The 25572-nt window shown below is 37.7% G+C and overlaps 3 protein-coding genes across 7 annotated transcripts in view; all 3 read right to left on the reverse strand.

Moving 5' to 3' along the window:
- Positions 1 to 6646: 6646 nt before the first annotated feature.
- On the reverse strand, positions 6647 to 14595 carry eef1a1a (eukaryotic translation elongation factor 1 alpha 1a). Of its 2 annotated transcripts, none has more exons than XM_079855414.1 (8): positions 14339 to 14595; positions 12682 to 12865; positions 12420 to 12599; positions 12030 to 12326; positions 11153 to 11303; positions 10760 to 11016; positions 10444 to 10678; positions 6647 to 7327 (listed from the first exon to the last, which is right to left on the reverse strand). In XM_079855414.1, the coding sequence occupies exons 2-8, from the start codon at positions 12823 to 12825 to the stop codon at positions 7203 to 7205; spliced, it is 1389 nt and encodes a 462-aa protein (XP_079711540.1). In that variant the 5' UTR covers positions 12826 to 12865; positions 14339 to 14595; the 3' UTR covers positions 6647 to 7202. The 2 variants fall into 2 exon arrangements, with proteins under 2 accessions (XP_079711540.1, XP_079711541.1); XM_079855415.1 differs by having other exon boundaries at positions 6647 to 8741; positions 14339 to 14419.
- Positions 14596 to 14686: 91 nt separating this feature from the next.
- slc17a5 (solute carrier family 17 member 5) lies at positions 14687 to 20559 on the reverse strand. Its single transcript, XM_079855413.1, has 11 exons — positions 20391 to 20559; positions 18541 to 18728; positions 17997 to 18230; positions 17775 to 17862; positions 17596 to 17682; positions 17328 to 17446; positions 17054 to 17215; positions 16599 to 16731; positions 16308 to 16455; positions 16058 to 16148; positions 14687 to 15744 (listed from the first exon to the last, which is right to left on the reverse strand). Exons 1-11 carry the CDS (start codon positions 20476 to 20478, stop codon positions 15613 to 15615), a joined length of 1470 nt encoding a protein of 489 aa, XP_079711539.1. The 5' UTR covers positions 20479 to 20559; the 3' UTR covers positions 14687 to 15612.
- Positions 20560 to 23219: 2660 nt separating this feature from the next.
- Positions 23220 to 25572, reverse strand: part of rin2a (Ras and Rab interactor 2a) — a 34804-nt gene continuing 32451 nt past the window's right edge. For 3 of the 4 annotated variants that reach the window (XM_079855544.1, XM_079855546.1, XM_079855545.1), the window contains 4 exons: positions 25087 to 25395; positions 24845 to 24976; positions 24567 to 24730; positions 23220 to 24209 (listed from right to left, as the gene is read on the reverse strand). In XM_079855544.1, the coding sequence (XP_079711670.1) occupies positions 23892 to 24209; positions 24567 to 24730; positions 24845 to 24976; positions 25087 to 25395 (923 nt within the window). In that variant the 3' untranslated portion in view covers positions 23220 to 23891. Of the gene's footprint in view, positions 24210 to 24555; positions 24731 to 24844; positions 24977 to 25086; positions 25396 to 25572 lie in introns of all 4 variants that reach the window. The other variant, XM_079855547.1, reaches the window with a different exon arrangement.

Here is a 25572-nt window from a genome sequence, read left to right on the forward strand (position 1 = left end):
AGTATGAATTGTACTACTGTCTATTTAAACAGCAGTGTAATTTTTATATGTTAGGTTGACTATTTTATTATTATATTTTATTAAGGCTATAATGAACAGGCTGCGATGTCAAGATTGCAATGCTGGAATGCACAATATGTTGTTGTTGTGTTTGTGTGTTTGTGTGTGTGTGTGTGTGGGTGGGTGGTGCGGGCGCGATCGAACAGTGGAAACATAAAAATATAGGCTACTCCGTAATTTTGTTCATACAGGACATCATTTAAATTGCAATGTGTTTACTTATATTTATGTACACTCACAATAAAACACAACATTGTGCTTTTGTAAAAAAACATTCAAGCAATCCCACCCCCGAAATGGCGCCATTTTTAAAATGAAACTAAAATGCTCACGGCTGCATGGGCAATATGTGTCTACAGCGAGGAATGAGCAGAACAGAGTGAATGTTTTTTAGTTCATTCCTACTGGACGTCCATATTTCACTTTCGCTTTTAAGGTAGCGATTTAAAAGCCCCCACCGCGCTGTCACACATCGATTAACCAGTGGGAAAAAATTCTCAGTCACATCGCTAATATATTTATATATATACAATGGGCCTACCTGATTTTGAACACAAGAGGGCAGTATAGCCCTATGTATAACTTTTTTCTTTTTACTAAATAGCTCATTCTGGCTGTTTTTAAACTTGTACATAATTCTTGAATTAAAAAAAAAAACTGAATAAACCCAAAACTGGGTTTAGATCTGATATTTGTATAATTTTATATAAAAATAAATAGTGTATAATTAAATTTTTAGAAGATCTGAGACGTTTTCTGATTCCTTTTTTGACATTACTTTAATCCCTCGCCATAGCAAAACCGTTTGAGATATTCAATATCCGTTCACAATTTAGCATCTTTAATGTATTTTCATCATGTTGAAAAAGTTTGGTGTGAATAAAATAAACCACTTAGCAGGAGTGGGTAAAAATGCAGAGGCTGAATTTGCAAATAAATCCACATTCAAACCAAAATATCTGACTTCCTCTTGGTCAGAGCTAATGATTGTAAATTAGAAAGTTGTCCGACTCGATGAGACCAATATACTTACTGATTTTTAGAATTGTGGGTAAACCTAACCCCCCCACTTTTGTCAAAAACATTTTGAAAGTGACACACTTCCTGCTACCAGTTGGTGGCGCTATAACTTTGACTCACAATAGTTACATCCATCTGATCGGCCTCTTACCACCAACACACTGCTGAAGTTTCATCAAGATCAGTTAATGTATGCAGAAGTTATACCACTTCGTGTTTCTCTTTTCTCGCCATAAATGCGTTTCCACGCCACGGCCAAACCGTTCGAGATATCAAAAATCCGTCCGCAATTTAGCATCCTCAATGACTTGACTTCATGCACACAGAGTTTGGTGGCGATTTAATTAATTTTCTAGGAGGAGTGTTTCAAATTCCACAGCAAGCGTTCTCCAAACAACCCATAATAGCCGACTTCCTGTTGGACGGAGCTAATAACTTAGAGTGCGGAAGTTGTTCGGCCCGATGAGATCTATATGTGTACCGAGTTTCATATTAATTCATGCAAGTGTGTTTGATATATGGACCAAGTTTTCAGACCGTGTTCAAGGGGGCGCTGTTGAGCCCCCCTGCCACGCCCGGTTACCAGCTTCAGCCCGGCACTGATGGCCGTGGGTTCTGAACTGTGTGCAAAGTTTCAAGAGTTTTTGAGCATGTTAAGGACCCCAAAAGCCCCTGAAACCTTGAAAAACTAAGATTAAATGGAATAGACAAATCCCCCACCCCCCTACACACACACACACACAGAGACGTAGGCTAGAGGCAGAGAGAGAGGGAGAAAATCCTCATTCAAACCAAAATATCTGACTTTCTGTTGGTCGGAGCTAAGGAGTATAAATTAGAAAGTTGTCCGGCTTGATGAGAACAATATACGTACCAAGTTTTGTGATTCTAGGAAAAACTAAGCCCCCATTTTTGACTAAAGGTGGCGCTACTGAGCCATTCCACCACACCCGTTTCTGAAACTTTGCACATGTCTACTGGCTAATAAATGTGATGTGTCTGTCGAGTTTCATCCAATTTCAAGCATGCTAAGAGTCTCAAAAGCATCCGAAAAGAATATTAAAGTTTGATGTGTTGCCATGGCAACAGTATCTAAGATATCAATAATCCTTTCACAGGTCTACATCTGCCGTGTGTCTACATTATACACATAAATTTTGAAGCAAATCGGGTAAAAATAAGAGAGTGATTTCAAAGCATTTTGAAAGTGACACACTTCCTGCTGCCAGTTGGTGGCGCTATAACTTTGACTCACAATAGTCACATCCATGTGATCGGCCTCTTACAACGAATACACTGCTGAAGTTTCATCAAGATCAGTCAATGTATGCAGAAGTTATAACACACTTCCTGTGTCCCATTATTCGCCATAAATTTGTTTCCTCGCCACGGCCAAACCGTTCGAGATATCAAAAATCTGTTCGCAAGAATTCATCCTCAATGTCTTGACTTCATTCACAACGAGTTTGGCGGCGATCGGATGAATTCCCTAGGAGGAGTATTTCACATTCCATTGTATGCGTTTTCCAAACAACATATAATAACCGACTTCCTGTTGGGCTTTTGTAAAACTTAGAGCACGAAAGTTGTGCGGCCCGATGAGATCTATATGTGTACTGAGTTTCATATTATTACATGCAAGCATGTTTGATATATGGACCAAGATTTCGGACCCCATTCCAGGGGGCGCTGTCGAGCCCCCCTGCCACGCCCGGGTACCAGCTTCAGTCCGGCCCTGATGGCCGCGGGTTCTGACCTGTGTGCAAAGTTTCAAGAGTTTTTGAGCATGTTAAGGGCCCCAAAAGTGGCAAAAAGGCAAAAAAAAAAATAATGAAGAAAAATAAAAAAAAATAAAAAAAAAATATAGCTGCGAGCAGCGATTGCGGGCCCAAGCCGGTGGCACCGCCAACCTGGTGCCTTTAGTTACACTAAAGGCACCGGGGTGGCGGTGTCACCGGCTTGGGCCCTCCATCGCTGCTCGCAGCTATATTTATATATATATATATATATATATATATATATATATATATATATATATATATATATATATATATATATATATATATATATATATATCAGACAAGTAATATTCTTTGTCTTGTCACTTAAAAAAAAAAAAAAAAAAAAAAATATATATATATAATGACCTTTTTTTGGATGCTAAACTATTGTTTATTATATGCTTTGTACTTCACTCACGTTCCAATATCGAAGGGAAAAATGATCCTCTTCACATGCGCAAAAATGTCCTTGGAAAATTCACAGTGGAGCGGTGCTTACTGTGATTGTACGAATTGTACTACTGACTATTTAGAGCAGTGTAATCTTTATATGTTAGGTTGACCATTTTATTATTATATTTTATTAAGTCTATAATGAACAGGCTGCAATGTCAAGATTGCAATGCTAGTGTGTGTGTGTGTGTGTGTGTGTGTGTGTGTGTGTGTGTGTGTGTGTGTGTGTGTGTGTGTGTGTGTGTGTGTTCATGTTTTTCTGTCCCGGTGGGGACTTTAACCTGAATGCACACAGACTCATGGGGACTCGTATCACAGTGGGGACCTAAATAGAGGTCCCCATGGGTAAACAAGCTTCATACAGAATGAGTTTTTTTGGAAATGTAAAAATGCAGAAAGTTTTCAGTGATGGGTAGGTTTAGGGGTAGGGTTAGTGTAAGGATATAAAATATACAGTTTGTACAGTATAAAAATCATTAAATCTATGGAGAGTCCCCAAAAAGATAGTAAACCGTGTGTGTGTGGGTGGGTGTGTGTGTGTGGCGTGGGCGCGTTTGAACAGTGGACACATAAAAACATACTCCGTCATTATACAGGACGACATTCAAACTGCAAAGTGTTAACTTATATTTGTGTACAGTCGCAATAAAACACAACATTGTGCTTTTGTAAAATAATTTCAAGCAATCAACCCCCGAAAGGCTCTAATTTTAAAATTAAACTAAAATGCTCATGGCTGCACGGGCATTCATAACGGTGCACATCCACGGCGAGGAACGAGCAGAACAGAGTGAACTTTTTCAGTTAATTCCTACTTCCATAGGAATTAATTTGAAACGCTCGCTCAACCACTATCAATGTCAGTGTGGACGAACATATTTTACTTTCGTTTTTAAGTTGGCGATTCAAAAGCCCCCAGCGGTGTCACACGTCGATTAACCGGTGGTAAAATATTCTCACCGTCACATACCTAGTATATTTTTAAGTAGATACAATAGGCCTACCTGATTTTTAACACAAGAGGGCAGTATAGCCCTATGTATGACTTGACTTTTATGGGACTAAATAGTACAATTACTATTTTTAAACTTATAAATATTTATTAAATTGAAAAAAAAAGAATAAAACGGGTTTAGTTGTGATATTTTTATACTTTTATATAGAAATAAATGGTGTTTAATTACATTTTTAGAAGATGAGGCTTTAAGTGTTACTTTACTTTAGTCCCTCACTATAGCAAAACCGTTTGAGATGTTTAATATCCGTTCACAATTTAGCATCTTTAATGTATCTTTATCATTTTGAAAAAGTTTGGTGTGAATAAAATAAACCAGTTAGGAAGAGTAGCTAAAAACTCAGAGTCTGAAATATCCAAAAAATCCACATTCAAACCAAAATATCTGACTTCCTTTTGCTCTGAGCTAATAACTGTAAATTAGAAAGTTGTCCGGCTCGGTGAGACCAATATATGTACTGATTTTTGTAACTGTTGGTAAAACTAACCCACCCACTTTTGTCAAACGCATGTTGAAAGTGACACACTTCCTGCTGCCAGTTGGTGGCGCTATAACTTTGACTCACGATAGTTACATCCATCTGATCTGCCTCTTACCACGAACACACTGCTAAAGTTTCATCAAGATCAGTTAATGTATGCAGAAGTTATAACACTTCGTCTCCTCTCTTTTCTCGCCATAAATTTGTTTCCTCGCCACGGCCAAACCGTTCGAGATATCAAAAATCCGTCCGCAATTTAGCATTCTCAATGTCTTGACTTCATGCTGACTGAGTTTGGAGGTGATTGAATGAATTCTCTAGGAGGAGTACATCACATTCCACAGCAAGCGTTTTCCAAACAACCCATAATAGCCGACTTCCTGTTGGGCTGGCGTGAAACTTGACAGAGGGAAAGTTGTTCAGCCCGATGAAATCTATATGTGTACCGAGTTTCATATTAATTCATGCAAGCGTGTTTGATATATGGACCAAGTTTTCAGACCCTGTTCAAGAGGGCGCTGTTGAGCCCCCCTGCCACGCCCGTTTCTGAAACTTTTCACATGTCTACTGGCTAATAAGTGTTATGTGTCTGTCGAGTTTCATCCAATTTCAAGCATGCTAAGAGTTTCAAACGCATCCGAAAAGAATATTAAAATTTGATGCGTTGCCACGGCAACAGTATCTAAGATATCAATAATCCTTTCACAGGTCTACATCTGCCGTGTGTTTACATTATACACATAAAGTTTGAAGCAAATCGGGTAAAAGTAAGAGGGTGACTTCAAAGCATTTTGAAAGTGACACACTTCCTGCTGCCAGTTGGTGGCGCTATAACTTTGACTCACAATAGTCACATCCATGTGATCGGCCTCTTACAACGAATACACTGCTGAAGTTTCATCAAGATCAGTCAATGTATGCAGAAGTTATAACACACTTCCTGTGTCCCATTATTCGCCATAAATTAGTTTCCTCGCCACGGCCAAACCGTTCGAGATATCAAAAATCTGTTCGCAAGAATTCATCCTCAATGTCTTGACTTTATTCTCACCGAGTTTGGTGGCGATCGGATGAAATCCCTAGGAGGAGTATTTCACATTCCATTGTATGCGTTTTCCAAACAACGTATAATAACCGACTTCCTGTTGGGCTTTTGTAAAACTTAGAGCACGAAAGTTGTTCGGCCCGATGAGATCTATATGTGTACTGAGTTTCATATTATTACATGCAAGCGTGTTTGATTTATGGACCAAGTTTTCGGACCCCATTCCAGGGGGCGCCGTCGAGCCCCCCTGCCACGCCACGGTACCAGCTTCAGCCCGGCCCTGATGGCCGCGGGTTCTGACGTGTGTGCAAAATTTCAAGAGTTTTTGAGCATGTTAAGGGCCCCAAAAGTGTCAAAAAGGCAAAAAAAAAAATAATGAAGAAAAAAAAAAAAAATAATCCTTACGGAAACAATAGGGCCTTCGCCCTTTCAGGGCTTGGGCCCTAATAATCCTTACGAAAACAATAGGGCCTTCGCCCTTTCAGGGCTTGGGCCCTAAAAAGACTTTGTTATTGAAAAAGAGGGGGGAAAAAAAGCAAAATATGATCTATTCTTAGTTTATTTTATGGACTTTGTCAACTTTATTTAGTCTAAACTCGCCATACATACCGGTCATTTCTAAATACAAAGGTAAATGATCAAACATTTCTATATAGCTTTTATGTAGTGTCCTGTTTGAGAGTGAAATGAACACAAACACCATTATCATGGTTGAGACATCTTTAATATGACATGGAAGCTTTTATTTTTTATGATAAGGTGCAGTAGCTAATGCCAATTAAAGTCAACAAGTGCTTGTGCGGGGGTTAGCCTACGCCAGTCAAAGTGCTAAACATAAAGCTGTCAGTGCACCAAAGATTGCATGAGCCCAGACATGGGCTAATTAAGAGATAAACATACAGGTTCTCAAAGTCTACTAAATAGTGTTGTTTAAGTAGCTCACCACCAGTGGATACTGAACACATGGTATTTTGCAAACAAGCACTAAAACAAGCAAAGACAACATTGTGAGAACCAGGCTAAAACTGCACTCCAGAGAAGGAGAGGTCAGACCTCTCAAGATATTAAAAATCACATATGGTTTCAACAGCCATCATCGAAGAGAAGAGCACAACTATCAAAACACAAATAATGGTGTGGATTTAAGATTTACGAGTCAACGTACAAACTAGTTATCTAAAGGACTGCTTTTGTTAATATATTTTTTTCCTTCTGATACTTTTGCGATGCATTGGAACTATTAAGCAGTCTCTAACTATGGAACCTAGGCAGCCAATAGGATAGAAGAGCTGGATGACCTCTGCTTTTCCATATGTGTCTCTGGAGTTGGCAGTCAAACACAACATTCATTTGACCTTCTGGGCTTTCTGAGCGGATTTGGTGATCTTTCCGCTCGTCGCGGTCTTCTTCTCCACTCCTTTAATCACACCCACCGCGACTGTCTGACGCATGTCACGCACAGCAAAACGACCTGCAAACCAAAAGGGTGGTTTTGATCCAAGCAGGTCATCTGTGTACTATAATGGATCCTAAAAAGCCTTTTGGATGAGTTGTGCCATCACTGCCATGACTTTAACAGTAAGAGAAAAGGTCTAGGTGTGTTGAATGCAAATTTTTTTAATCCTATCTATTTTCTAAAGGTGTAGCCTATGTTGTGAATGATTCAGCCATGCATAGGTTTAATTTTTATATCAAAAAAAGACTTTGCTCTGGTGATGTATACTAGATTTCTCCAATCATTTAGTCCTCTTAAACTCCTTCCCTTTCTTACAATCAACTGCAAACTCTGATTCAGAGGCCATATGTATAAAACTTCCCAAAAATGCTCTTAAGAATAGGCTTAAGTGTCAAAGTAGGACTTGTTTAAGACTAGGAGCTATTTATAAAGAAGCTAAAAGCAACTTTCAGCAATGTCTTAAGGCCCCGATATACTTCAAGCAAAATCGAAGAACGAAACGGCCCAAACGGAGTTCGTTTCAGGAGTTTGAAGCGGCTTGCCAAAGCAAACTTTCCAGAAAACTTTGCTCTGGCTGGTAAACACCTTGAAACTCCCATTGGTCCGTGGCGATTACATAATAGGTAGGTGTGCGCTGAGGCTCCGCCTTCTTTCACATGGAACTCTTCTCTGGTTTATTATTTCTGTTGAGTCTGTCGAGGACAGACGTCCACAAGTGAAAACATGAATACACTGGAATCTCGCTTTATAGTAGAAAGTGATGTACTTCTGATAAAATGAGACACTGACTTTGTTTTTTCATGTTTAATACAGTAGAGCTGCCTGCTTTTAATCAATCTATTGTATAAAGTGCTATATAAATAAACATGACATTACTACAGTGCCGAATTGCAGAGCTTATGCAAACATATCGTTGCTATGATCAGATGCTTTACTAAAACTGCTTGCTGTTTTCTCAATTTTGTTGTTCATTTTGTTATTGACAGGAAAGTATGCAGGACACATATTTCCATATTCATATAAACGCCGCTCTAAGCAGTGTGGGTGGCGTCAGATGTTTGCTAATAGTATATCGAACTTCATTTTACCCCTAAACGAAGAATGAAAAAGAACAAGAACGAACTGATGTAACGTCATTTCGAACAAAATCTGGCCAAAACGAAGTTCGTTTGGAGTTCGTTTCAGGAGTTAGAAACGGCTTGCCAAGGCGAACTTTGCGGAAAAGTTCGCTCCGGCTGATAAACGCCTTTGTTCTACCATTGGTCCGTGGCGATTACGTATTAGGTAGGTGTGCGCTGAGGCTCTGCTTTCTTTCACGCTGAAATCTTTTCCAGTTCATTTCTCCTGTTGAGTCCGTCGAGGTCAGACGTCGGTTGGTGAAAACATGAACACACTGGAGAGCTGCTTAGTAGAAAATGAAGCCGTTCTTCTGATGAAACAAGACACTGACAATGTTTTTCATGTTTAATATGGTAAAGCTGCTTGCTTTTAAGCAATCTATTGTGAATAAAGTGGTATATAAATAGACGTGACGTGACTTTACTAGAGTGCCGAATTGCAGAGCTTGTGCAAACATACCCACACATATTTTGCATTGTGCAAAATTATCATAAGTATTGATGATGTGGAATCATTTGCTATTGATATGCGTCTCCTCATTTACAGTTGGAGCAATGATGAGCAATGAAACATGAGTTCCATCAACGGCCCAAACAACTCCAGGGAAGCTTGCAATCCTCATAAAAGTGGCTTACTGTAGTTTTGCCGCATGGATTGAACATTAGTTGGGAAGTCAATGAACTGCCATACAGTAGCGGCCAAAAGTGATGTCCAGCATAGGAAAATTGAAAATATGCAGACATGATTTTGTCAGGCTGTCATAAAAAGAAATGATGGTGCAAAAACAAGAGAGAACCAACGAATTATTAATAACTGATGATTTGATGAACTGATTTGTTTTTCCCAAAAAAAAGTGCCTTTTTGGCCAAATTATTTTGTCTGATAAATTCTTTAACCAAGTTTAGTGTTTTCTTCCCTAATATTTAAAAATGAAAATAAAATATTTTCCTCATATTTTGTTGGTTTAATCAAACTTGTAGGGTCATTAACAACAAATATCCCTTCCAGATATCACTTTTGGCCACTACTGTATGTTTGGTGTGGTCAGTGCCACAATAGTGCTTTTTAAGAGCATGCTTAAGTTATCACCAGTGCTTGCGGGTTTTTTTTAGTCGCCTAAATATTTCATTATTACTGTCATTTCTGCAGTTAGAGCATAGATTTGTAGAGTGGGAGAAGATATTCAATTTCTTACTTGTCAGTTACAAAAAGAATACTTTGACGATTAAGCTTGTATCGTTTTATCAACTCTTAGTCATCATAAACTCCAATATATTATATCTTTTTCAGAAAGTGTTGTCTCCTCTTCTCTGTTGCCATCTTGTTACTCCTGACTAGGTTAGGATACCTCTCCAGCACTCTTACATAATTTAGGAGCTGAGACCTAGTCCTAAAACATAGGAACCTTTCTGAGTCACACTCATTCTTAAGTCTATAAGACGAAAATGACATTATTCTTAGAATTTTGACACAAGACTAAAATTTTACTCTGAGTGGCTTTATACATATGACCCCAGATCGGCCTCCATCCAATCTACAACCAATGGATAGAATAGTCCCACCCTACATTATTATAATTTTTTTCATTTGTGTTATTTAGATGTCACAATATGGATGAAATTACCTATCGCTACCTTAATTTCACCACCAAAATTTTTTCTATTTTTTGTCAATAAAATCAAAATCATTGGAGCCCAAAATGACAGTGGACACCATTCACTTCATGGACAAAAAAACACTGGGACCTTGTTTTTAAAATATCTTTTTTTAGAAGAAAATATTTCATTTCCTATGCCTTTAACATTTCAAAAATGTCAAGCAATGATCAGTCATGAACCTATTATCATTAAATCAGCAATCAAATGTTTCTTAATTTTAGTTATTTGGCATAGATTTGAGATATCCATAAAAGAGGAATTACAAAATATCAAGAAATAAAATATAAAGAATTTAATGAATAATGAGCAATGAAGTATTTCGCTCTTCGAGTGGAATGTTGGGATAGCACTTACCCAGAGGAGGATACTCTGAAAAGCTCTCCACACACATGGGCTTCCCAGGGATCATGTCAACAATGGCCGCGTCTCCTGACTTGAGGCTCTTGGGGTTGTCCTCAAGCTTCTTCCCAGAACGACGATCGATCTTCTCCTTCAGCTCTGCGAACTTGCAGGCGATGTGCGCAGTGTGGCAATCCAGCACGGGGGCATAGCCAGCACTGATCTGCCCTGGGTGATTCAAGATGATCACCTGATGGGAAACAATGAAGCTTGTAATGCTTACTCAGGCTTGCTGAAGTGAGTAATGAAAACAGAAGTTAATCAAGCTTACTTGAGCCGTGAAGCTGGCGGCCTCCTGGGGCGGGTCGTTTTTGCTGTCTCCAGCGACGTTGCCACGACGGATGTCCTTGACGGAGACGTTCTTAACGTTAAAGCCAACGTTGTCCCCGGGATAGGCCTCCGAAAGTGCCTCGTGATGCATCTCCACAGACTTGACTTCAGTAGTCACGTTCACAGGGGCAAAGGTCACCACCATACCTGGCTTCAAAACGCCAGTCTCCACACGGCCCACAGGGACGGTTCCAATACCTATTGAAAACATTGCTTAACATTCAGCTCTGCTTTATGTTAGCCTTATTGCCTTTATGTTTTATGGTTAAAAGATGATAACTGGTATCTATTTTATTTGTAGCCTATCTGCAATATAGCTTGCAGGAATGCAAACCTCCTATCTTGTAGACGTCCTGAAGAGGCAGGCGGAGGGGTTTGTCAGTTGGACGTGATGGAGGCTGAATGGCATCCAGAGCCTCCAATAGGGTGGTCCCAGATGCATTTCCCTCTTTCCGGGTAATTTTCCAACCTTTGAACCAAGTCATCTAAAGCAAAGTTATAGAAACCTAATGAAGACACTGATGGAAACCAACCAGTTGGGATGCCATTTTGCACAAATATAAAGTGTTCATTCACTGAAGAAAGTCTCCAAACTGATATACAGACACTAGGGGAATTTTGGGCGGGAAAAAACGAAGTGTGATTTTTCTGATAAAAATTGTGATTACGATATTAAAATATGATTTTTTTTAAGATCCAGGTTTGCTGTGCTTGTTTGTAATTCTGCATAATTTGGCCATTGATAAGGCTATAATAGTAATAATTGTTATTATTGTATTAATAATATTATATGTAAAAATAAATATTTATTACTAAATAAAAATATTAAAATAAGAATCACTGTTGTAATATCGCAATTATTTATTTCATTTATGGCTGTCTTCATTTCTTCATTTTCAAATGTTAAACCAATCAAGCTTTTATATTGGTGGAAAAACCACAGGCAGCCCTTAAAGCGTCTCTTTTGGCAACAGATGGTTTATAAACACTTCTCATTACATGTTTTGGAAGATGGTTGGCATATGTTGCGTTCCAAAATGCCCGGTATAAGCGACCCAATCTCGAAACCGAGACAGAGATAAATTTGTGTGGTGCAGCATTTACCGCAAAACCGAGCCATTCCAAGAAATGAAAAATGCAATTTTGTTTTTATACCGATTAATTATGCAACCTTAGTGGAAACAATGCTTTATTTCCACTGTCATACTTACATTGGGACTGGCCTCAAGCATGTTATCTCCATTCCAGCCAGAGATGGGCACGAATGCTACTGTGTCAGGATTATAGCCAATCTTCTTGATGTAGGTGCTAACTTCTTTCACAATTTCCTCATAACGCTTCTGGCTGTAACTGGGTTCAGTGGAATCCATCTTGTTGACACCCACAATCAGCTGCTTCACACCCAATGTGTAGGCCAGAAGAGCGTGCTCTCGGGTCTGACCGTTCTTCGAGATGCCAGCCTCAAACTCCCCGACACCTGCCGCCACGATCAGCACGGCACAGTCTGCCTGAGGGTCAGAAAACACGTTGGGGATTATTTCTTAAGCATAAATAAATAGCAGCAACTAAATATATATTTGTGTGCCTGTTAAGCTCCAAACCTGTGAGGTTCCAGTGATCATGTTTTTGATGAAGTCCCTGTGTCCTGGAGCATCAATGATGGTGACGTAGTATTTGCTGGTCTCAAACTTCCACAGGGAGATGTCAATGGTGATTCCTCTCTCTCTTTCTGCTTTAAGCTTGTCCAGCACCCAGGCATACTTAAAAGAGCCCTTTCCCATCTAGGAGTGATGGACAAAAACATAACATTATATATCAGCTGAAATTGATTTAATCATATATTAGTTCAAATATCTCTCTTACCTCTGCAGCCTCTTTCTCAAACTTCTCAATCGTTCGCTTGTCAATCCCACCACACTTGTAGATAAGGTGGCCAGTTGTAGTGGACTTTCCAGAGTCCACATGGCCAATAACCACAATATTGATGTGGAGCTTCTCCTTTCCCATGGCTGATTGCTTTCTTTAAAGTGCCAATGTATCTGTAAAGCTTTACACATACACCAAGAAACAGTTATTGTGCAAATTCTATAATGGACATAAAGTAAGATAAAAGCATGGTCCCTTGCTAGAGGATGCTTTTTAACCAATTTAAAACCCACTCATTCCAAGGACTAAAGAAACGCCCATTCAAATACAAGCACTGTTCTTCAGTACATCTGACAATACAGTGTAGTCCAAAATGAAAATTATATCAATTATTCATCCAATGTTGTCCCAAACTTGTATGACTTCCATCTATGGAATATAAAAGGAGAAATTTGAAGAATGTCCAGGTCATTCTTTTCCACTGAATGACAATAAAGGGGACTGAAGATGTAAAGCCTTGAAAAGGCTCAATGCAAATTCCTCAAGGAAAAGACAAACCTGCACATTCTTCAAAAATTCCCCTCAGGTGTTCTGCTAAAGTAAACCACACGAGACATCTGGATGAACAATACCTGAAATATATATTTTTGGCTGTGGTAATCTATGTAGGCTAACTATCTTATAATTACCTTTACAAATATCATAATTTAAATGTCTTATTTGAATTTCACTCAATGAACACTGAAAGAAATACAGACAAAGATATTTGATTAACAAATACGGTATTCACTCTCCTTTTTTCAACCTTTAGAACAGCAGTAAGTTTATCGTTTCGGGCTATTTAGGTTTCTAGCTCAGCCAAGTAACTAGCAACTGCTTTAAAAGACCAGGCATGCATTTCTTAATGCCTGGTACATATTTGTCCTGCAGACCTCCATTTTGTAAAGATTCGCCTACCGATTTAAAAGACTGGCAGCCATTTGTGAGCCACTCATGTAGCTGATATTGTTAAAAGAAAAAAAATATTGGAGCAGTTATTTAAGCAAGAATTAATATTCAATTCTAAGGCAGTGCATTAAGATTAAGCTGCATCATGAACTCAGCATGCAAGATTATTGCATCAGCATCATTTCAGATGAGCTGCTAAGTAATTCGTCAGGGACAAAACTCCAAAATGTTCCTTAAAGGCAAAAGCTAGACTCCCATTAGTGTAAGGAAGCTAATTATCAGCTTAACTTGAGAGGTTAACAGAAGGGCTATTCTTGTTGAGGTTACCTAACAGAGACGCATTCTTTAAAAAGGACTTGAAATGTATTCCTGTTATGCGTGACAATCGAATTGTCTGTTCCTTTTGGTGTTCATTTGCACAGAAACATTGCAAGTGTAGTCGTCAACGAACAGCAGGCGAAGAGATCATTTAGATATCTAGGGGATTTAATAGTGCAATCCCTTCCTCTGCAGCTGCCGCCATGTTCTCCCATTCCCAGCCTGTATCTAGCGCAATGTCGAAGCATCAGTAAGATCTATTGCAAAAGGCAATTATCTTGAAGACATAAATAGCAAGACGATATATTATTATATAATTACGGACACGTTTGATTGGTTTGTTTTTAAATTCGCAGTTAAAGATGCGCGTGAATGTGTGGTACTGTACCTGCGCGTGAGTTCGGGACACTGGAACGGTGCTGAAGAGGCTGAGCGTCTGATCTTGTTATTATACAGACCCGACGCAAGCGACTGTGCATGCGCAGACGAGCGCAATATTGCTGTCTACATCAGTCACAGAGGATGCTTGAGGTCAGACTGCTATTGTAAAGAAACAATCATTTAGAATTGACGGACGGGAAAGGTTAATAAGAGTTTGTTCTGCAGACGCATTGGCTTTAAAGGTGTCAGGTGCACCTAAACTGCGGAGATGGTTACATAGGTGACGACGCAGTTAATTATTCGGCGAAATAGAACTTATAATCCTAACAATGAATACATGTTCATCAAAAAAAATAAACGAGTGCAATAATTTTATTAAATGTACACTTGTTTGACAGGCGATGATGCATGTATTGCAGCATCTTGACAATTGACATTATACAACGGGTTTTATTCGTCATTTTTTAACGATTGCACAAAACAGAAGAAATAAAAAAATACACATAATTTAGTTATACTGTACAAAAAGGCAAAAACATGAATTAAATAAAAATGTCCCTTGTTGTCCTGTTGCTTGAGCAAGGTTAAGGCATGTTGTGCTAATCATAGGCCTAAATTATGGCATATTTCATAGGGATGATCATCGTAAAATATTAAGTAAGATATTCCCATAAGCATTCGATTTACTGCATTCAGCGCTCTGTTTCCAAACAATTTTTTCAGTTTTTAACAAAACAGATGTAGATTCGTCTTACAAGTGTGGTAAGAACAACTACATTGGGTCTAACAAGCCTTAAGTAGTTCAAACCAATTCATGAGTTGGACATGATGAAAGTAGTAACTTGCAGTGAGTCAGATTATTTCATTACTCTCTCTGACTGATTCATACAGGGGTTTCATTCACTAAACAGACTCAAATCATGAGTGATTTTGTCAGGAATCAGACTATACTGGTAGTGTGATTAAACCTTTATATACTATCTGCTTATCATGACTGGATGTACCGTGAAAGATACATGTGTCTCCTCCCTTCACCTTTTTTATTTATCGCACCTTCATTTGAGGAAAAAAGAAAATAAATTGACGTTATACTACTGACGTGTATAACAAATACACATAGGCCTATTACCAATAATTTTTTTTTTTTTTTTAAACAATAACATTGGATTGTGCAATATTCATTAGTTTGCAAACCATATGCAATTACCTACAGGATCTCTATGGAATTTACAATAGGTACATCCCTATGGCCTTTTGGAAATGGCTAATGGTAGATATGCTTTATTGAATATTTATTCTCTGAACAGCCCAAGGCTGGACTGTGCCCTTGCCAAATATTGTGAAGAAAACTGCTCCAAATATATTGATCGCTGCAGAGATGTAGAAGACAATTTGCCACTCTGGTATGGTGTTCTAGATTAAAACAAAATATTTAGGCATTTGTTACTCCATTGTCAAAAAACAGTCAAAATAATCGTTAAATAAAAGCTGAACAATGATGTAAAGTACATGAAAAATTGATTTCTCTTGAAATGAAGCATTTTATGTTATGAATGTTATGAATTATGTTAAGAATTCTCACATAATGAACATGTGACCACCCTTACATCAGCAACACGCATAGTATTTAAAAATTGACTGCACCTTTCCTAGTTTATGCAGCACATTTCACAACATAATGCGGTCTTTACATGAAAAAATGTTTAAAAAATAAACTGTAACTTACAGATTTGGTCAGAGATCTTGCTATTACTGGGCCCACCATTCCAGGTATGGTAGCAAATGTGTTTGTAATCCCAAGCAATATCCCAGCATAGCTGTGAAGAAGAAGAAGAAAAAAAACCTTTGATAAAACTATATCAGAAAATGCAGGGGCACTTTATACACTGTTGAAACTATAGTTAACATACGATATGGATTTCATGCATGTACAGTTCTAAACCATAAAAAGCTGCCAACAAAAAGCCTTGTCTTACGAGGGAGCAATATCCAAATGGTTGATGTTAAATCCAGACGCTGAAATGCCCCCTAGAGCGGAAGAGATGGTGAGCAAGGCAATGGCCAAGGTGTAGTTACAGCCAGTGTAGCCAGCAGCCACCAGGAAGACGGCTGGTCCCACCATTCCTGGACACATTAAAAACAGACACACTGATTTATCTAAAGAATTGACAAACCTCACAGCATTAGTCCAATCATCCCATCAACATTTCTGCAAATGTGCACAGTTCAGCATAACAAAAAGTGGAAAGGGTCTATGAATACCTTACCTACTATAGTGAAAGCCTTGCGCACAATTACAGTGCGCATAAAACATTTCTCTCTCAAGAAGTCTGCCAGCTGTCCACCTAGCAAAGCCAGCAACCAACAACCAAGGTAGGGCAGAGCTGAGAGCATTCCATTCTGAGAATAACACAATGAGTTCACACTTACTACACAGCGAATGGGCCTTTTGATAAGAGTCAACGTTTACTCTCAGATTATGCATTTTACATGAAATACACTACCATTTAAAAGTTTGGGGTCAGTGTGTGTGTGTTTATTTTTTAAAGAAATTAATACTTTTTTCAGCAAAAAAATGCATTAAAATGCTCAAGTTACAGTGAAGACATTTATAATGTTGGAAAATATTTATATTTCAAATAAATGCAGTTCTTTTGAACTTTCAATTAAAAATACATTTGGTAAAATTCAAATTGTTCTGATAATCCTGCTTTGCACTCACCTGCTGGATGCTGAATCCAAGAATATCATTCATGTAGGTGGGTAAGAGAGTCAGCAGAGTGTAAAATGTCCAGTTGTAGGAGAAGTGTGCCACAACTATGGCCCATAATGGCAAAGACTTGAGGATTGATGTCCATGGGATGTAATCTGTGGTTGGGGACAGCTGCAGCAGGAAATGACACATTATAATGCATACAGTCAATTAATGAGTCAAACATTAACTAGTTTTACAATAAAGATGCCAACATAAAGCACTGTAGGATATCACTGCCTACTTCATTTTTTAAAGATGCCAATATGTATGTCTTCTCAGCCTCTGTTATCCTTTTGTGTGAGCTGGGAGTGTTACTGACTAAACAAGCCCAAAGGACAAACCAAAGAAGTCCAACAACTCCTATGATTCAAAGAAAAATACTAATTAGATGAAGTGTACATTAAGAATATACTCAGAGACAAGCCTGTGATCGCATCTTTAGTATTACATTTCATGCTGCTTGTGCACACAGTTCACTTTTAAATGAGTAGTATAATAAAAAAACTTACCAAATATATAAAAGACGTATGTCCAGTCTAAATAAAAACATATCTGACCAGAAAGAGGGAGAGCCACTACAGTTCCCAGTTGAGCACCTTTAAAAGGAAAGAAAGAAAGAAAGAATAGTACAAATTCGCAAATCTTAAGGAGATTGTTACACATGAAACCATATGCGTTCTAGGGGCACCTGTGTAAGAGATAGTGAGCAGTCGACTTCTCTCCAGAGGTGGTGCCCATGACGCCCACATTGCATGCATAGCAGGATATGACACTCCCTAGAAGCCCAAGAAGAACTTTTATTTTACAAAATGAATAACACCTATATGCATCATCATATTATGATATATATATATTATAAACCATATATAACATATTATAAAGCATATTTTAGGCAGAGTTTTGAGGTTACCTCGCCAATACCTTCCAACACCCTGACAGCGATGAGGTAACCAGCTCCTAGATCAGCAGCTACTGGAGTCAGCAGGGTGAAGATCACAGTGCAAAGGATGCCAATACCCAAGAGCCACTTGGCACCGTACTTGCGTGCCAAGTAGCCCCCTGGTATCTGAGTAAGTATATATCCATAGAAAAAAGAGCCCAGGATCCAGCCCTGAGTCTCTGAATCCCAGTCATACACACTAGCCTGTTGAGATATCGAACTGAATATGATAAACGCTTCTAAAATCTCATGAATGGGCTTAAATTATTTAAAACTACTGTCACAAAAAACTCAGAAAACTCAAATGATGTCCCTTTCTTTTCATGCCATTTAAAATGAGAGTTTATTATTTTTAGGTAAATTTATTTCAATTTTAAATATTTTAAAAATAATTTCTGTAATTTTTCATAATATAGAAATGCAAAAATGTGTATACTCCTCTAAAATATTTATTTGAAATACACATGAAACAGTATATATGTAATATGTGACACCATAAAGTAGAGAGCCTTACGGTGTGATTGTGTTTGGGAACAGGGATGCTGTGATGAGGACAGACTGAGGAACTGCTGTTGGCACTGGTACGGTTTTTCAGCATGTCCACCATTGCCACACTAAGGTTCACCCTGAGGGCATATGCCACAAAGAAGCCATAACACGACAAAAAGGCCAACCCGTAACGCGAGGAGCAGCAAGCAGGAGCTGGAAGAACAAACAGAAACCATTGTCAAATAGTGGTTAAAAGACTCTCCCAAAGCCTGCATGTCTTTTTGTACCCTAGTTGTGAAAGTTAACTGTCAACTGAATGTGGTGAGCTAAAAAAAACACACTATGTACAGTGCCCAAAACATACAGCTCGACCAGTGTACTCCGATTCACGAGCAAAATACTTTTATGATCCAGTTCTTTAAATTAATCAATACCCACAACATCCACCACAGGAGATTGATCCTTTTTGGAGAGTACTTATAATTCCTTAAAATAAAAAATCTGAGAATGTGAGGCATGTCAAAAATAAGAGTCATTCTCTCTGTGAAATAGGTCTGCTCAAAATATTTTTCAGCTATTTTAAGACTAAAGATTGCTACAGTTTGTGAATTTCTGTTTATGAGTATGGCCTTATGATGGTAATAAAATGTAAAAAGCTAATAATTATGTGTCTTTTCAATGTACTAATTGTTCTTTCTAGCAGACAGACGCAAAACCAGAGATGGTCTTATTATTGGAGAAACTACTTCGCTTGTACATTCACAAGAAGAAATGAAAAATAACATCAAAGAAACATGAGAACTGCCAAACAATGAAACATAATGGCATAAAGAGGGAAAACAATAAATAAAAAAATATAGGTACAAACTCTATCCCCTTACACTAACCCTACCCCTAATTCTACCATCACAGAAAACTTTCTGCATTTTTACATTTTCAAAAAAACTCATTCTGTATGATTTATAAGCTTGTTTCCTCATGGGGACCTCCATTTAGGTCCCCATTAATCTGTGTGCATTCCGGTTGAAGTCCCCACCGCCGGGATAGAAAAACCTCTAGTGCCATCTCTATTTCTAATCCCTCTCTTATATGTTGTTGGTTCATTAAAATTAAATGTATTATTAGCATACTATGCAGAAATGTACTTTTAAAAAGTACTAGTACCAATTAAGTTCATGATATCTTTGGTCTAAAAAGCTACTAGTAACTAAAAAAATAAAAACTAGTTCTACTTTTTCTTAACAGGTAAAGTATAAATACTAGACACTATTGGAATAAGTACTTTCTAATAAATAAGTACAAGTATCTTTAAAAAGGTACAAGTACCTAAACAATAATTACTAATAACTAAAAAAAATTAAAAGTACTAGTGGAATAGATACTAGTATCTAAAAAAACTAAATGTACTAGTAGCATAAAAATAGATACTAGTACGTTTTAAAGATTAAATGTTAAAACCGCTTGCCATTTTAGGGCCGTTACCTGCATGACTAACACACTTCCTCCGTCACGTGACGGGCTGTTTTGAAAGCACATTTGAAGCTCTTGCATTATTAATATTATTTATGAAGACTGCGTTAAGTGCTGCGACAATCACATTGAACTGAATGAAATTAAGTCTGCACTTTTGGGATGAATTAATTCTGACATGTTATGGATACTAAATATAAACAAGGAATTTCTTAACATGGGGTTGTTCTAGTAAATTACAAGTTAACAATGAGCCATTTTCAATTAAGCACAACGATAACTGCATTTACATATTTAATATTAGTTTGAAAGTCCTATTATGGAACATATGGTACCATGGTAACGTACACATGTTTTAAACCTGCATAAGTACATAAAAGGCATGCTTAGTTCATATCTTTCTACCTTTCTGAATGTCTCCGGTGTCTTTCCTGCGAAGTAAAGGCTGAACATGATCTTCTGTTTCTGTGTCTGATGCTGAATGCTCCATCATCTTCACCGGCTGCTGTCCGCCTGATGAGTGACCAGGAGGAGCACAACAACAACGACTGCGGAACCATCCGTGTTTCTCACCGTCAGCGAAAACACATACCAAAATAAAAGTCCCGTGGTCACCCCAAAAAAAAAGAAGGAAAAAAAAGTCCCGTGGTCACCCTGCTGATCGTATAACAACCATGATAACAACAGAACAAAACTAACATTTTACTAATATAATTTCTCTAAATGTTTTCAAAAGGCCAGAATGTAAAACAAAGAGTAAGAATTACACTTTAAATAACGAAGTTTTTTTTATAAAAAAGATTTCCCTCTAAATATTTTCTTAATGTGACTGTTCAGTCAATGATAGTTTTTTCAAAGATCCATTAACAAAAAGAGTTCCTGCTTATTCTAGTTGGTGTTCTTTAAATATTATTGAAATAATTATCCACTATGAGGAGCTAAAGTATTACAGCAGTCCATGCTTTAAAGGGATAGTTCACCCAAAAATGAAAATTCTATCATCATTTACTCACGGTCAAGTTGTTCCAAACCTTTTTTTTTTTTTTAAATGCTTTATTGTCAACAACAGATAGCATGCACAGTGCCATATCTCATATAACAAAACATATTTCTCATGCCTCAACAAAAAGGAACAAGGGAGAAAAAAAAAAAAATATATATATATATATATATATAATAGTAGCCTAATAATAAAAAAGACGAGAGGGTACATAAGCATCAGTTTACAAACAGATATACGTTATACATATAACAATTTCATAGATTATTACAGTACAATGCAATTTAAATACAGAAAAATATACTTTGCAGGTCAGCACCATTCATTATATTTTATTTTTTATATTATGTGAAAATGTTAAAGGAGGAGCATATATTAATCGTTTTAATTGCTTTACTATTTTTAGATTTAGACATCGCATCTACATTTTAATCTCCTTTTCAAGCACCATAAAAAGAGGTTTGCCTTTTGTAAACTTGCATTTATGAATATTATTCCAAAAAATACTGGGTATATTGGCAAGACCAAAACAAATGAGAAAATGTTTCAGTGGAGCATTCACAGAAAGAACATTTTAAATCAATATCAATTTGACATTTTTTGTAGGAATACCTTTGTAGGATAAACTCTATGAATTAATTTATATGAGGAATTTTTGAGGTAATGACCAAACTTGAGTCCAATTTACATTATTAAAGAAACTGTTCCAGTAGAAAATAACATAAGGCGTAGAAATAATCTCTCTTAAAAACAAGGATCTAATTTTATCATTGTTAGGCTTTAACCCAGAGAAACAGATAGTGCCGACAGAGGTATGTTCAGGTCTAGGAGGACAGATAGAGAGTGTGGATGTATAGTTGTTCCAAACCTGTACAAGTTTCCTTTATTTTTGGTTAAACTATCCCTTTAAGGAAATTCAAAATCTAGTCTAAATCAGCAAGGCTCAGTTCTCTTTTAAGATCATCAAATTACAGTGATTATGTATTAAAAGGGATAGTTGCTCTTGTTTTAAATAATTTTTTTTCAATGTGAAATTTGACATTTTCTGTCAATCAGCCAATAATACATGCAGTGTCTAAAATTATTACAAAGTGTTATTTCAGCAATTTTTTTTCTGTAAAGCTGCTTTGAAATATGGAAAGCACTATATATACAAGTAACACAGACATAATCGTTCTGTCTCTCTTTTTTTTTCTGTCTCTCTCACACACGCACCCTGAATGATCCTTATCCTGATTCTCCTGAGAAAACAATCAGATGGGCCTTGCAATGATTTACTTGGAATCCTAAATGTGGTTACTACAAGCCCTCATGGTGATGAAGTGGAAAGTATTTACCTATTCCCAGAAAGGAACAGACAGGGTACACAACCACCCTCTAACGTAGAATAGGCAAAGACTTGTCGGAGCTTGTAATAAAAGATGACAGAGACGATACACGTTCAACATCAATTTATTTTGTGCAAAAGAGTACATTTAAAAAAGGCAAATATGAAGAACTGACTAAAGAATGAGGATGAGCTTTTCTCCAAATGAATACACAATATTTTTGATTTTCAAATCTGTGAAAAATTCCTGCACAGATTGCATATAAATATGTATACACTTATCAGACTTCAAATATCTTGTTAAAATACATTTCAAGACTTGAAACTTGTAGTTCGTGTTTCAGATGTGACTAGTGTTTCTATATCATCGTTACATGGGATTAGAGCATTTCAGCACCCCTGTCTCTTAAAAAAAAACAATGCCCCGAGTTTACATCAAAACATGCAAATGTAAAGTACATTAATAGAACATACTTGGTAAGTTATTGCAGTTAAGAGGTTATGAGTATAGTTATGAATGTTAAAGAACTATCCTTCCCGGTATTCCCTGATACACTTTAGTGACACAAATCATTTCTCTTTGCTGATCATTTCTACCAATGTCTCTTAACCTGCTTTAAAAGTCCATGTCATTTTTTCCCTTATTATTTCTTACTTTACATAGATCTTTCCATTTGTTCTACTTGCCAAAAGCCCTTTGTGTCTGTTCTTAAAAACCTGTAAATCAGAACCAATATCAGTACAACAGAGATCCAGATTACCACAAGCCCTAAATGTTTAGCTTGTCAGTAGTAGTACAGTATTTTAGAACTAAACCTCACCATTTCTACCATCTCCATTACTACCGATGACTTTAACAAAACATAATAATCATAATTCATACAAAAGCAATATGATAAAACATCACTGGCAACAATGCCTGGTTCTTTAATTGGTCTTATCACAGAGATACATGCAAAACTATAACAATAAATCATATATATAAAAAAGAATGCAGTTTACCAGCAACTGCAAAAAAATATCATGAATCAATTTTACATTAGAAAACAAGTGTCCACAGTGGCCTTAAGGACTGAGATGTCCATGTTACTGAACAAATGCTGAAGGAAGGAACTTCCTGAAAGTCTTTACCTCAATGCACTGAACAGCTCTCTCATTCTGCAGGGAGAGCAGTCACACGAAAAATAGGAGACAGGAGAGCTATAGTATGTACAATCCTGGCACAGACCTGGAGAGCATTCAATGTGGAATGTGTAAAGCTTACACAATGTGTATATTTGGGCATTCATGAAGATATAAACAGGCATACTGTAACATTTGCAGTTTGGATACAGCTTCTCTCGTGATGGTCGCGTGCAACTTCCCAAAACGTTTTGAAAATAGTGAAGACAGAGCATAAAAAACGCTGCATCTGTCAGACACATCCTTCCTTCCCTATTTCCCCCTAAGCACATTTTCCGCTTCCCTCCAGCTTTTTTCAAAACAGTGCAGACATTAGCAGTGTTCCTAAGGAAGGAGATGAATAAATGGGGCTGGGAAGGAGTTTCGAGAGGACCTGAATGAATTCAGGTTTGCTCTCTCAGTTGGACAAAGTGTTTTCATTGAGCTGGTCTGAAGGGACAGTGAGGTCTTGGATCTGGCGGTACACAAAGAAGAACAGTTGTGGCTGTGGGCGGCTATGTAGTTCGGCCTTGATCCTCTGTGGATGAGTGTCCGGGGCCAGCTGCTGTGTGGTTTCGTCTGTCAAGAGGAAAAGGGCGTAGTTCTCCGGGTCCGAAACTTTAAACTTGTCCGCGCATATCTGACACACATCCTCCGTTGTGGCGTAAGGATGAACCTGAAGGGTTTTGGCTGTGCAGCCATTGCTTGCATCTTGCAGTGCCACCCGCAAGTAGTTCTGAATATAGACAAGAAGAACTTTAGAGGTACATACTAATATATATAAAGCACATTACTCCTACATATTATCATTACTGCACATAGTTCATTGCTATTATCATTATTATTGCAAATAGCCTTTTCTGCACTTAATAATCACAAAATGTAGTTAAATTTATGATAATTTCTGGCTGTGCAGCGATTAATCGTGATTAATCGCATCCAATATATTAGTATTACAGCTAATAATTATTTAGCAGTAATAATTATATTAATAATAATTCTTAGTACTATTATCATTGCAAATAATATACTTATGTTCTAAAATGTATATTGTTTTAAGGAAGAATAGATTAGAACTTTACCAGGGATTTACCTGGAAATCATCCACAGATGGCGTGGAACGCTGGGTTGTGCGTCTGCGGTGCCACTGGTGCAGTGTGTTCCGGGTCTCAGAGCTCAGCACACGAGCTGCCTGGTCCTCCTGGAAGTTCTTGATGAGAGACATTGCCCCATATGCGCTGGTCAGGTAATAGCCTCCTAAAATCAGATAAGAAATATTGGAACATTAAAAAAGTTTGATGCCCGACAAAATTATGCAATAATTTGAGTAGTTACTGCTGTAGCCCACACACACAGTGGGGTCTAATGTACCTTCTCCATGAAGGAGTGATGGGTCCAGTAACTCCATCATGTACTGTATTTCAGCATCCAGCTGTGGCATGTCACACTGGGCCATCACATATGTCAGCATGGGCAGGAAGTCATCTGCCCCATACATCCTCCCTGCCATTATTACAACAAAGATTGAAATCATGAGTCTATGCAGAAGTATTATAAGCATTCTGTGCACAACCACATTAATAGATTCACACAACTACATCACACTAATGTACCTGAGTTGCTCTCCATTATGGTGTAGATAAGCTTGCACACACTGAGAAGCAGAGACACTTTTTTCTCTGGCGAGTACATCTTGCACATGTTGTGGAACTTGTGGCGAATCTTCTCTATGGCCACATGGTCAGGGGGAAGAGCACCATCCACGCCCATCTCCTGGGGCTGCTTGGCTTTGGCCGAAACCAGATTCTCCTTCAGCTGCTGCCAAGTCCCGCTGCTCACCTGGAAGTCCCGCAGAGCCGCCTCTATCACAGGCTTCAGGGGCTTCAGCACACACTTGTGCATGGCTTTCTCCATCACCTGATCTATGGAGGAAGAAGTAGATATATGATAATTATATTGAAATAGTTACATAAAACAGTTGTATAACAATGGGTAATATGACTAAGCTAGATGAGGTTAATGCAACAAAAAAACATTTTGTAAAAAAAAAAAAACCCCTGTTAATTTAATCTCAGAAATTCTGTTCAAGTTTGTTGATG

This window comes from Squalius cephalus (genome assembly GCF_949319135.1).
Source record: "Squalius cephalus genome assembly, chromosome: 21".
In the NCBI taxonomy this organism is placed as follows: Eukaryota; Metazoa; Chordata; class Actinopteri; order Cypriniformes; family Leuciscidae; genus Squalius; species Squalius cephalus.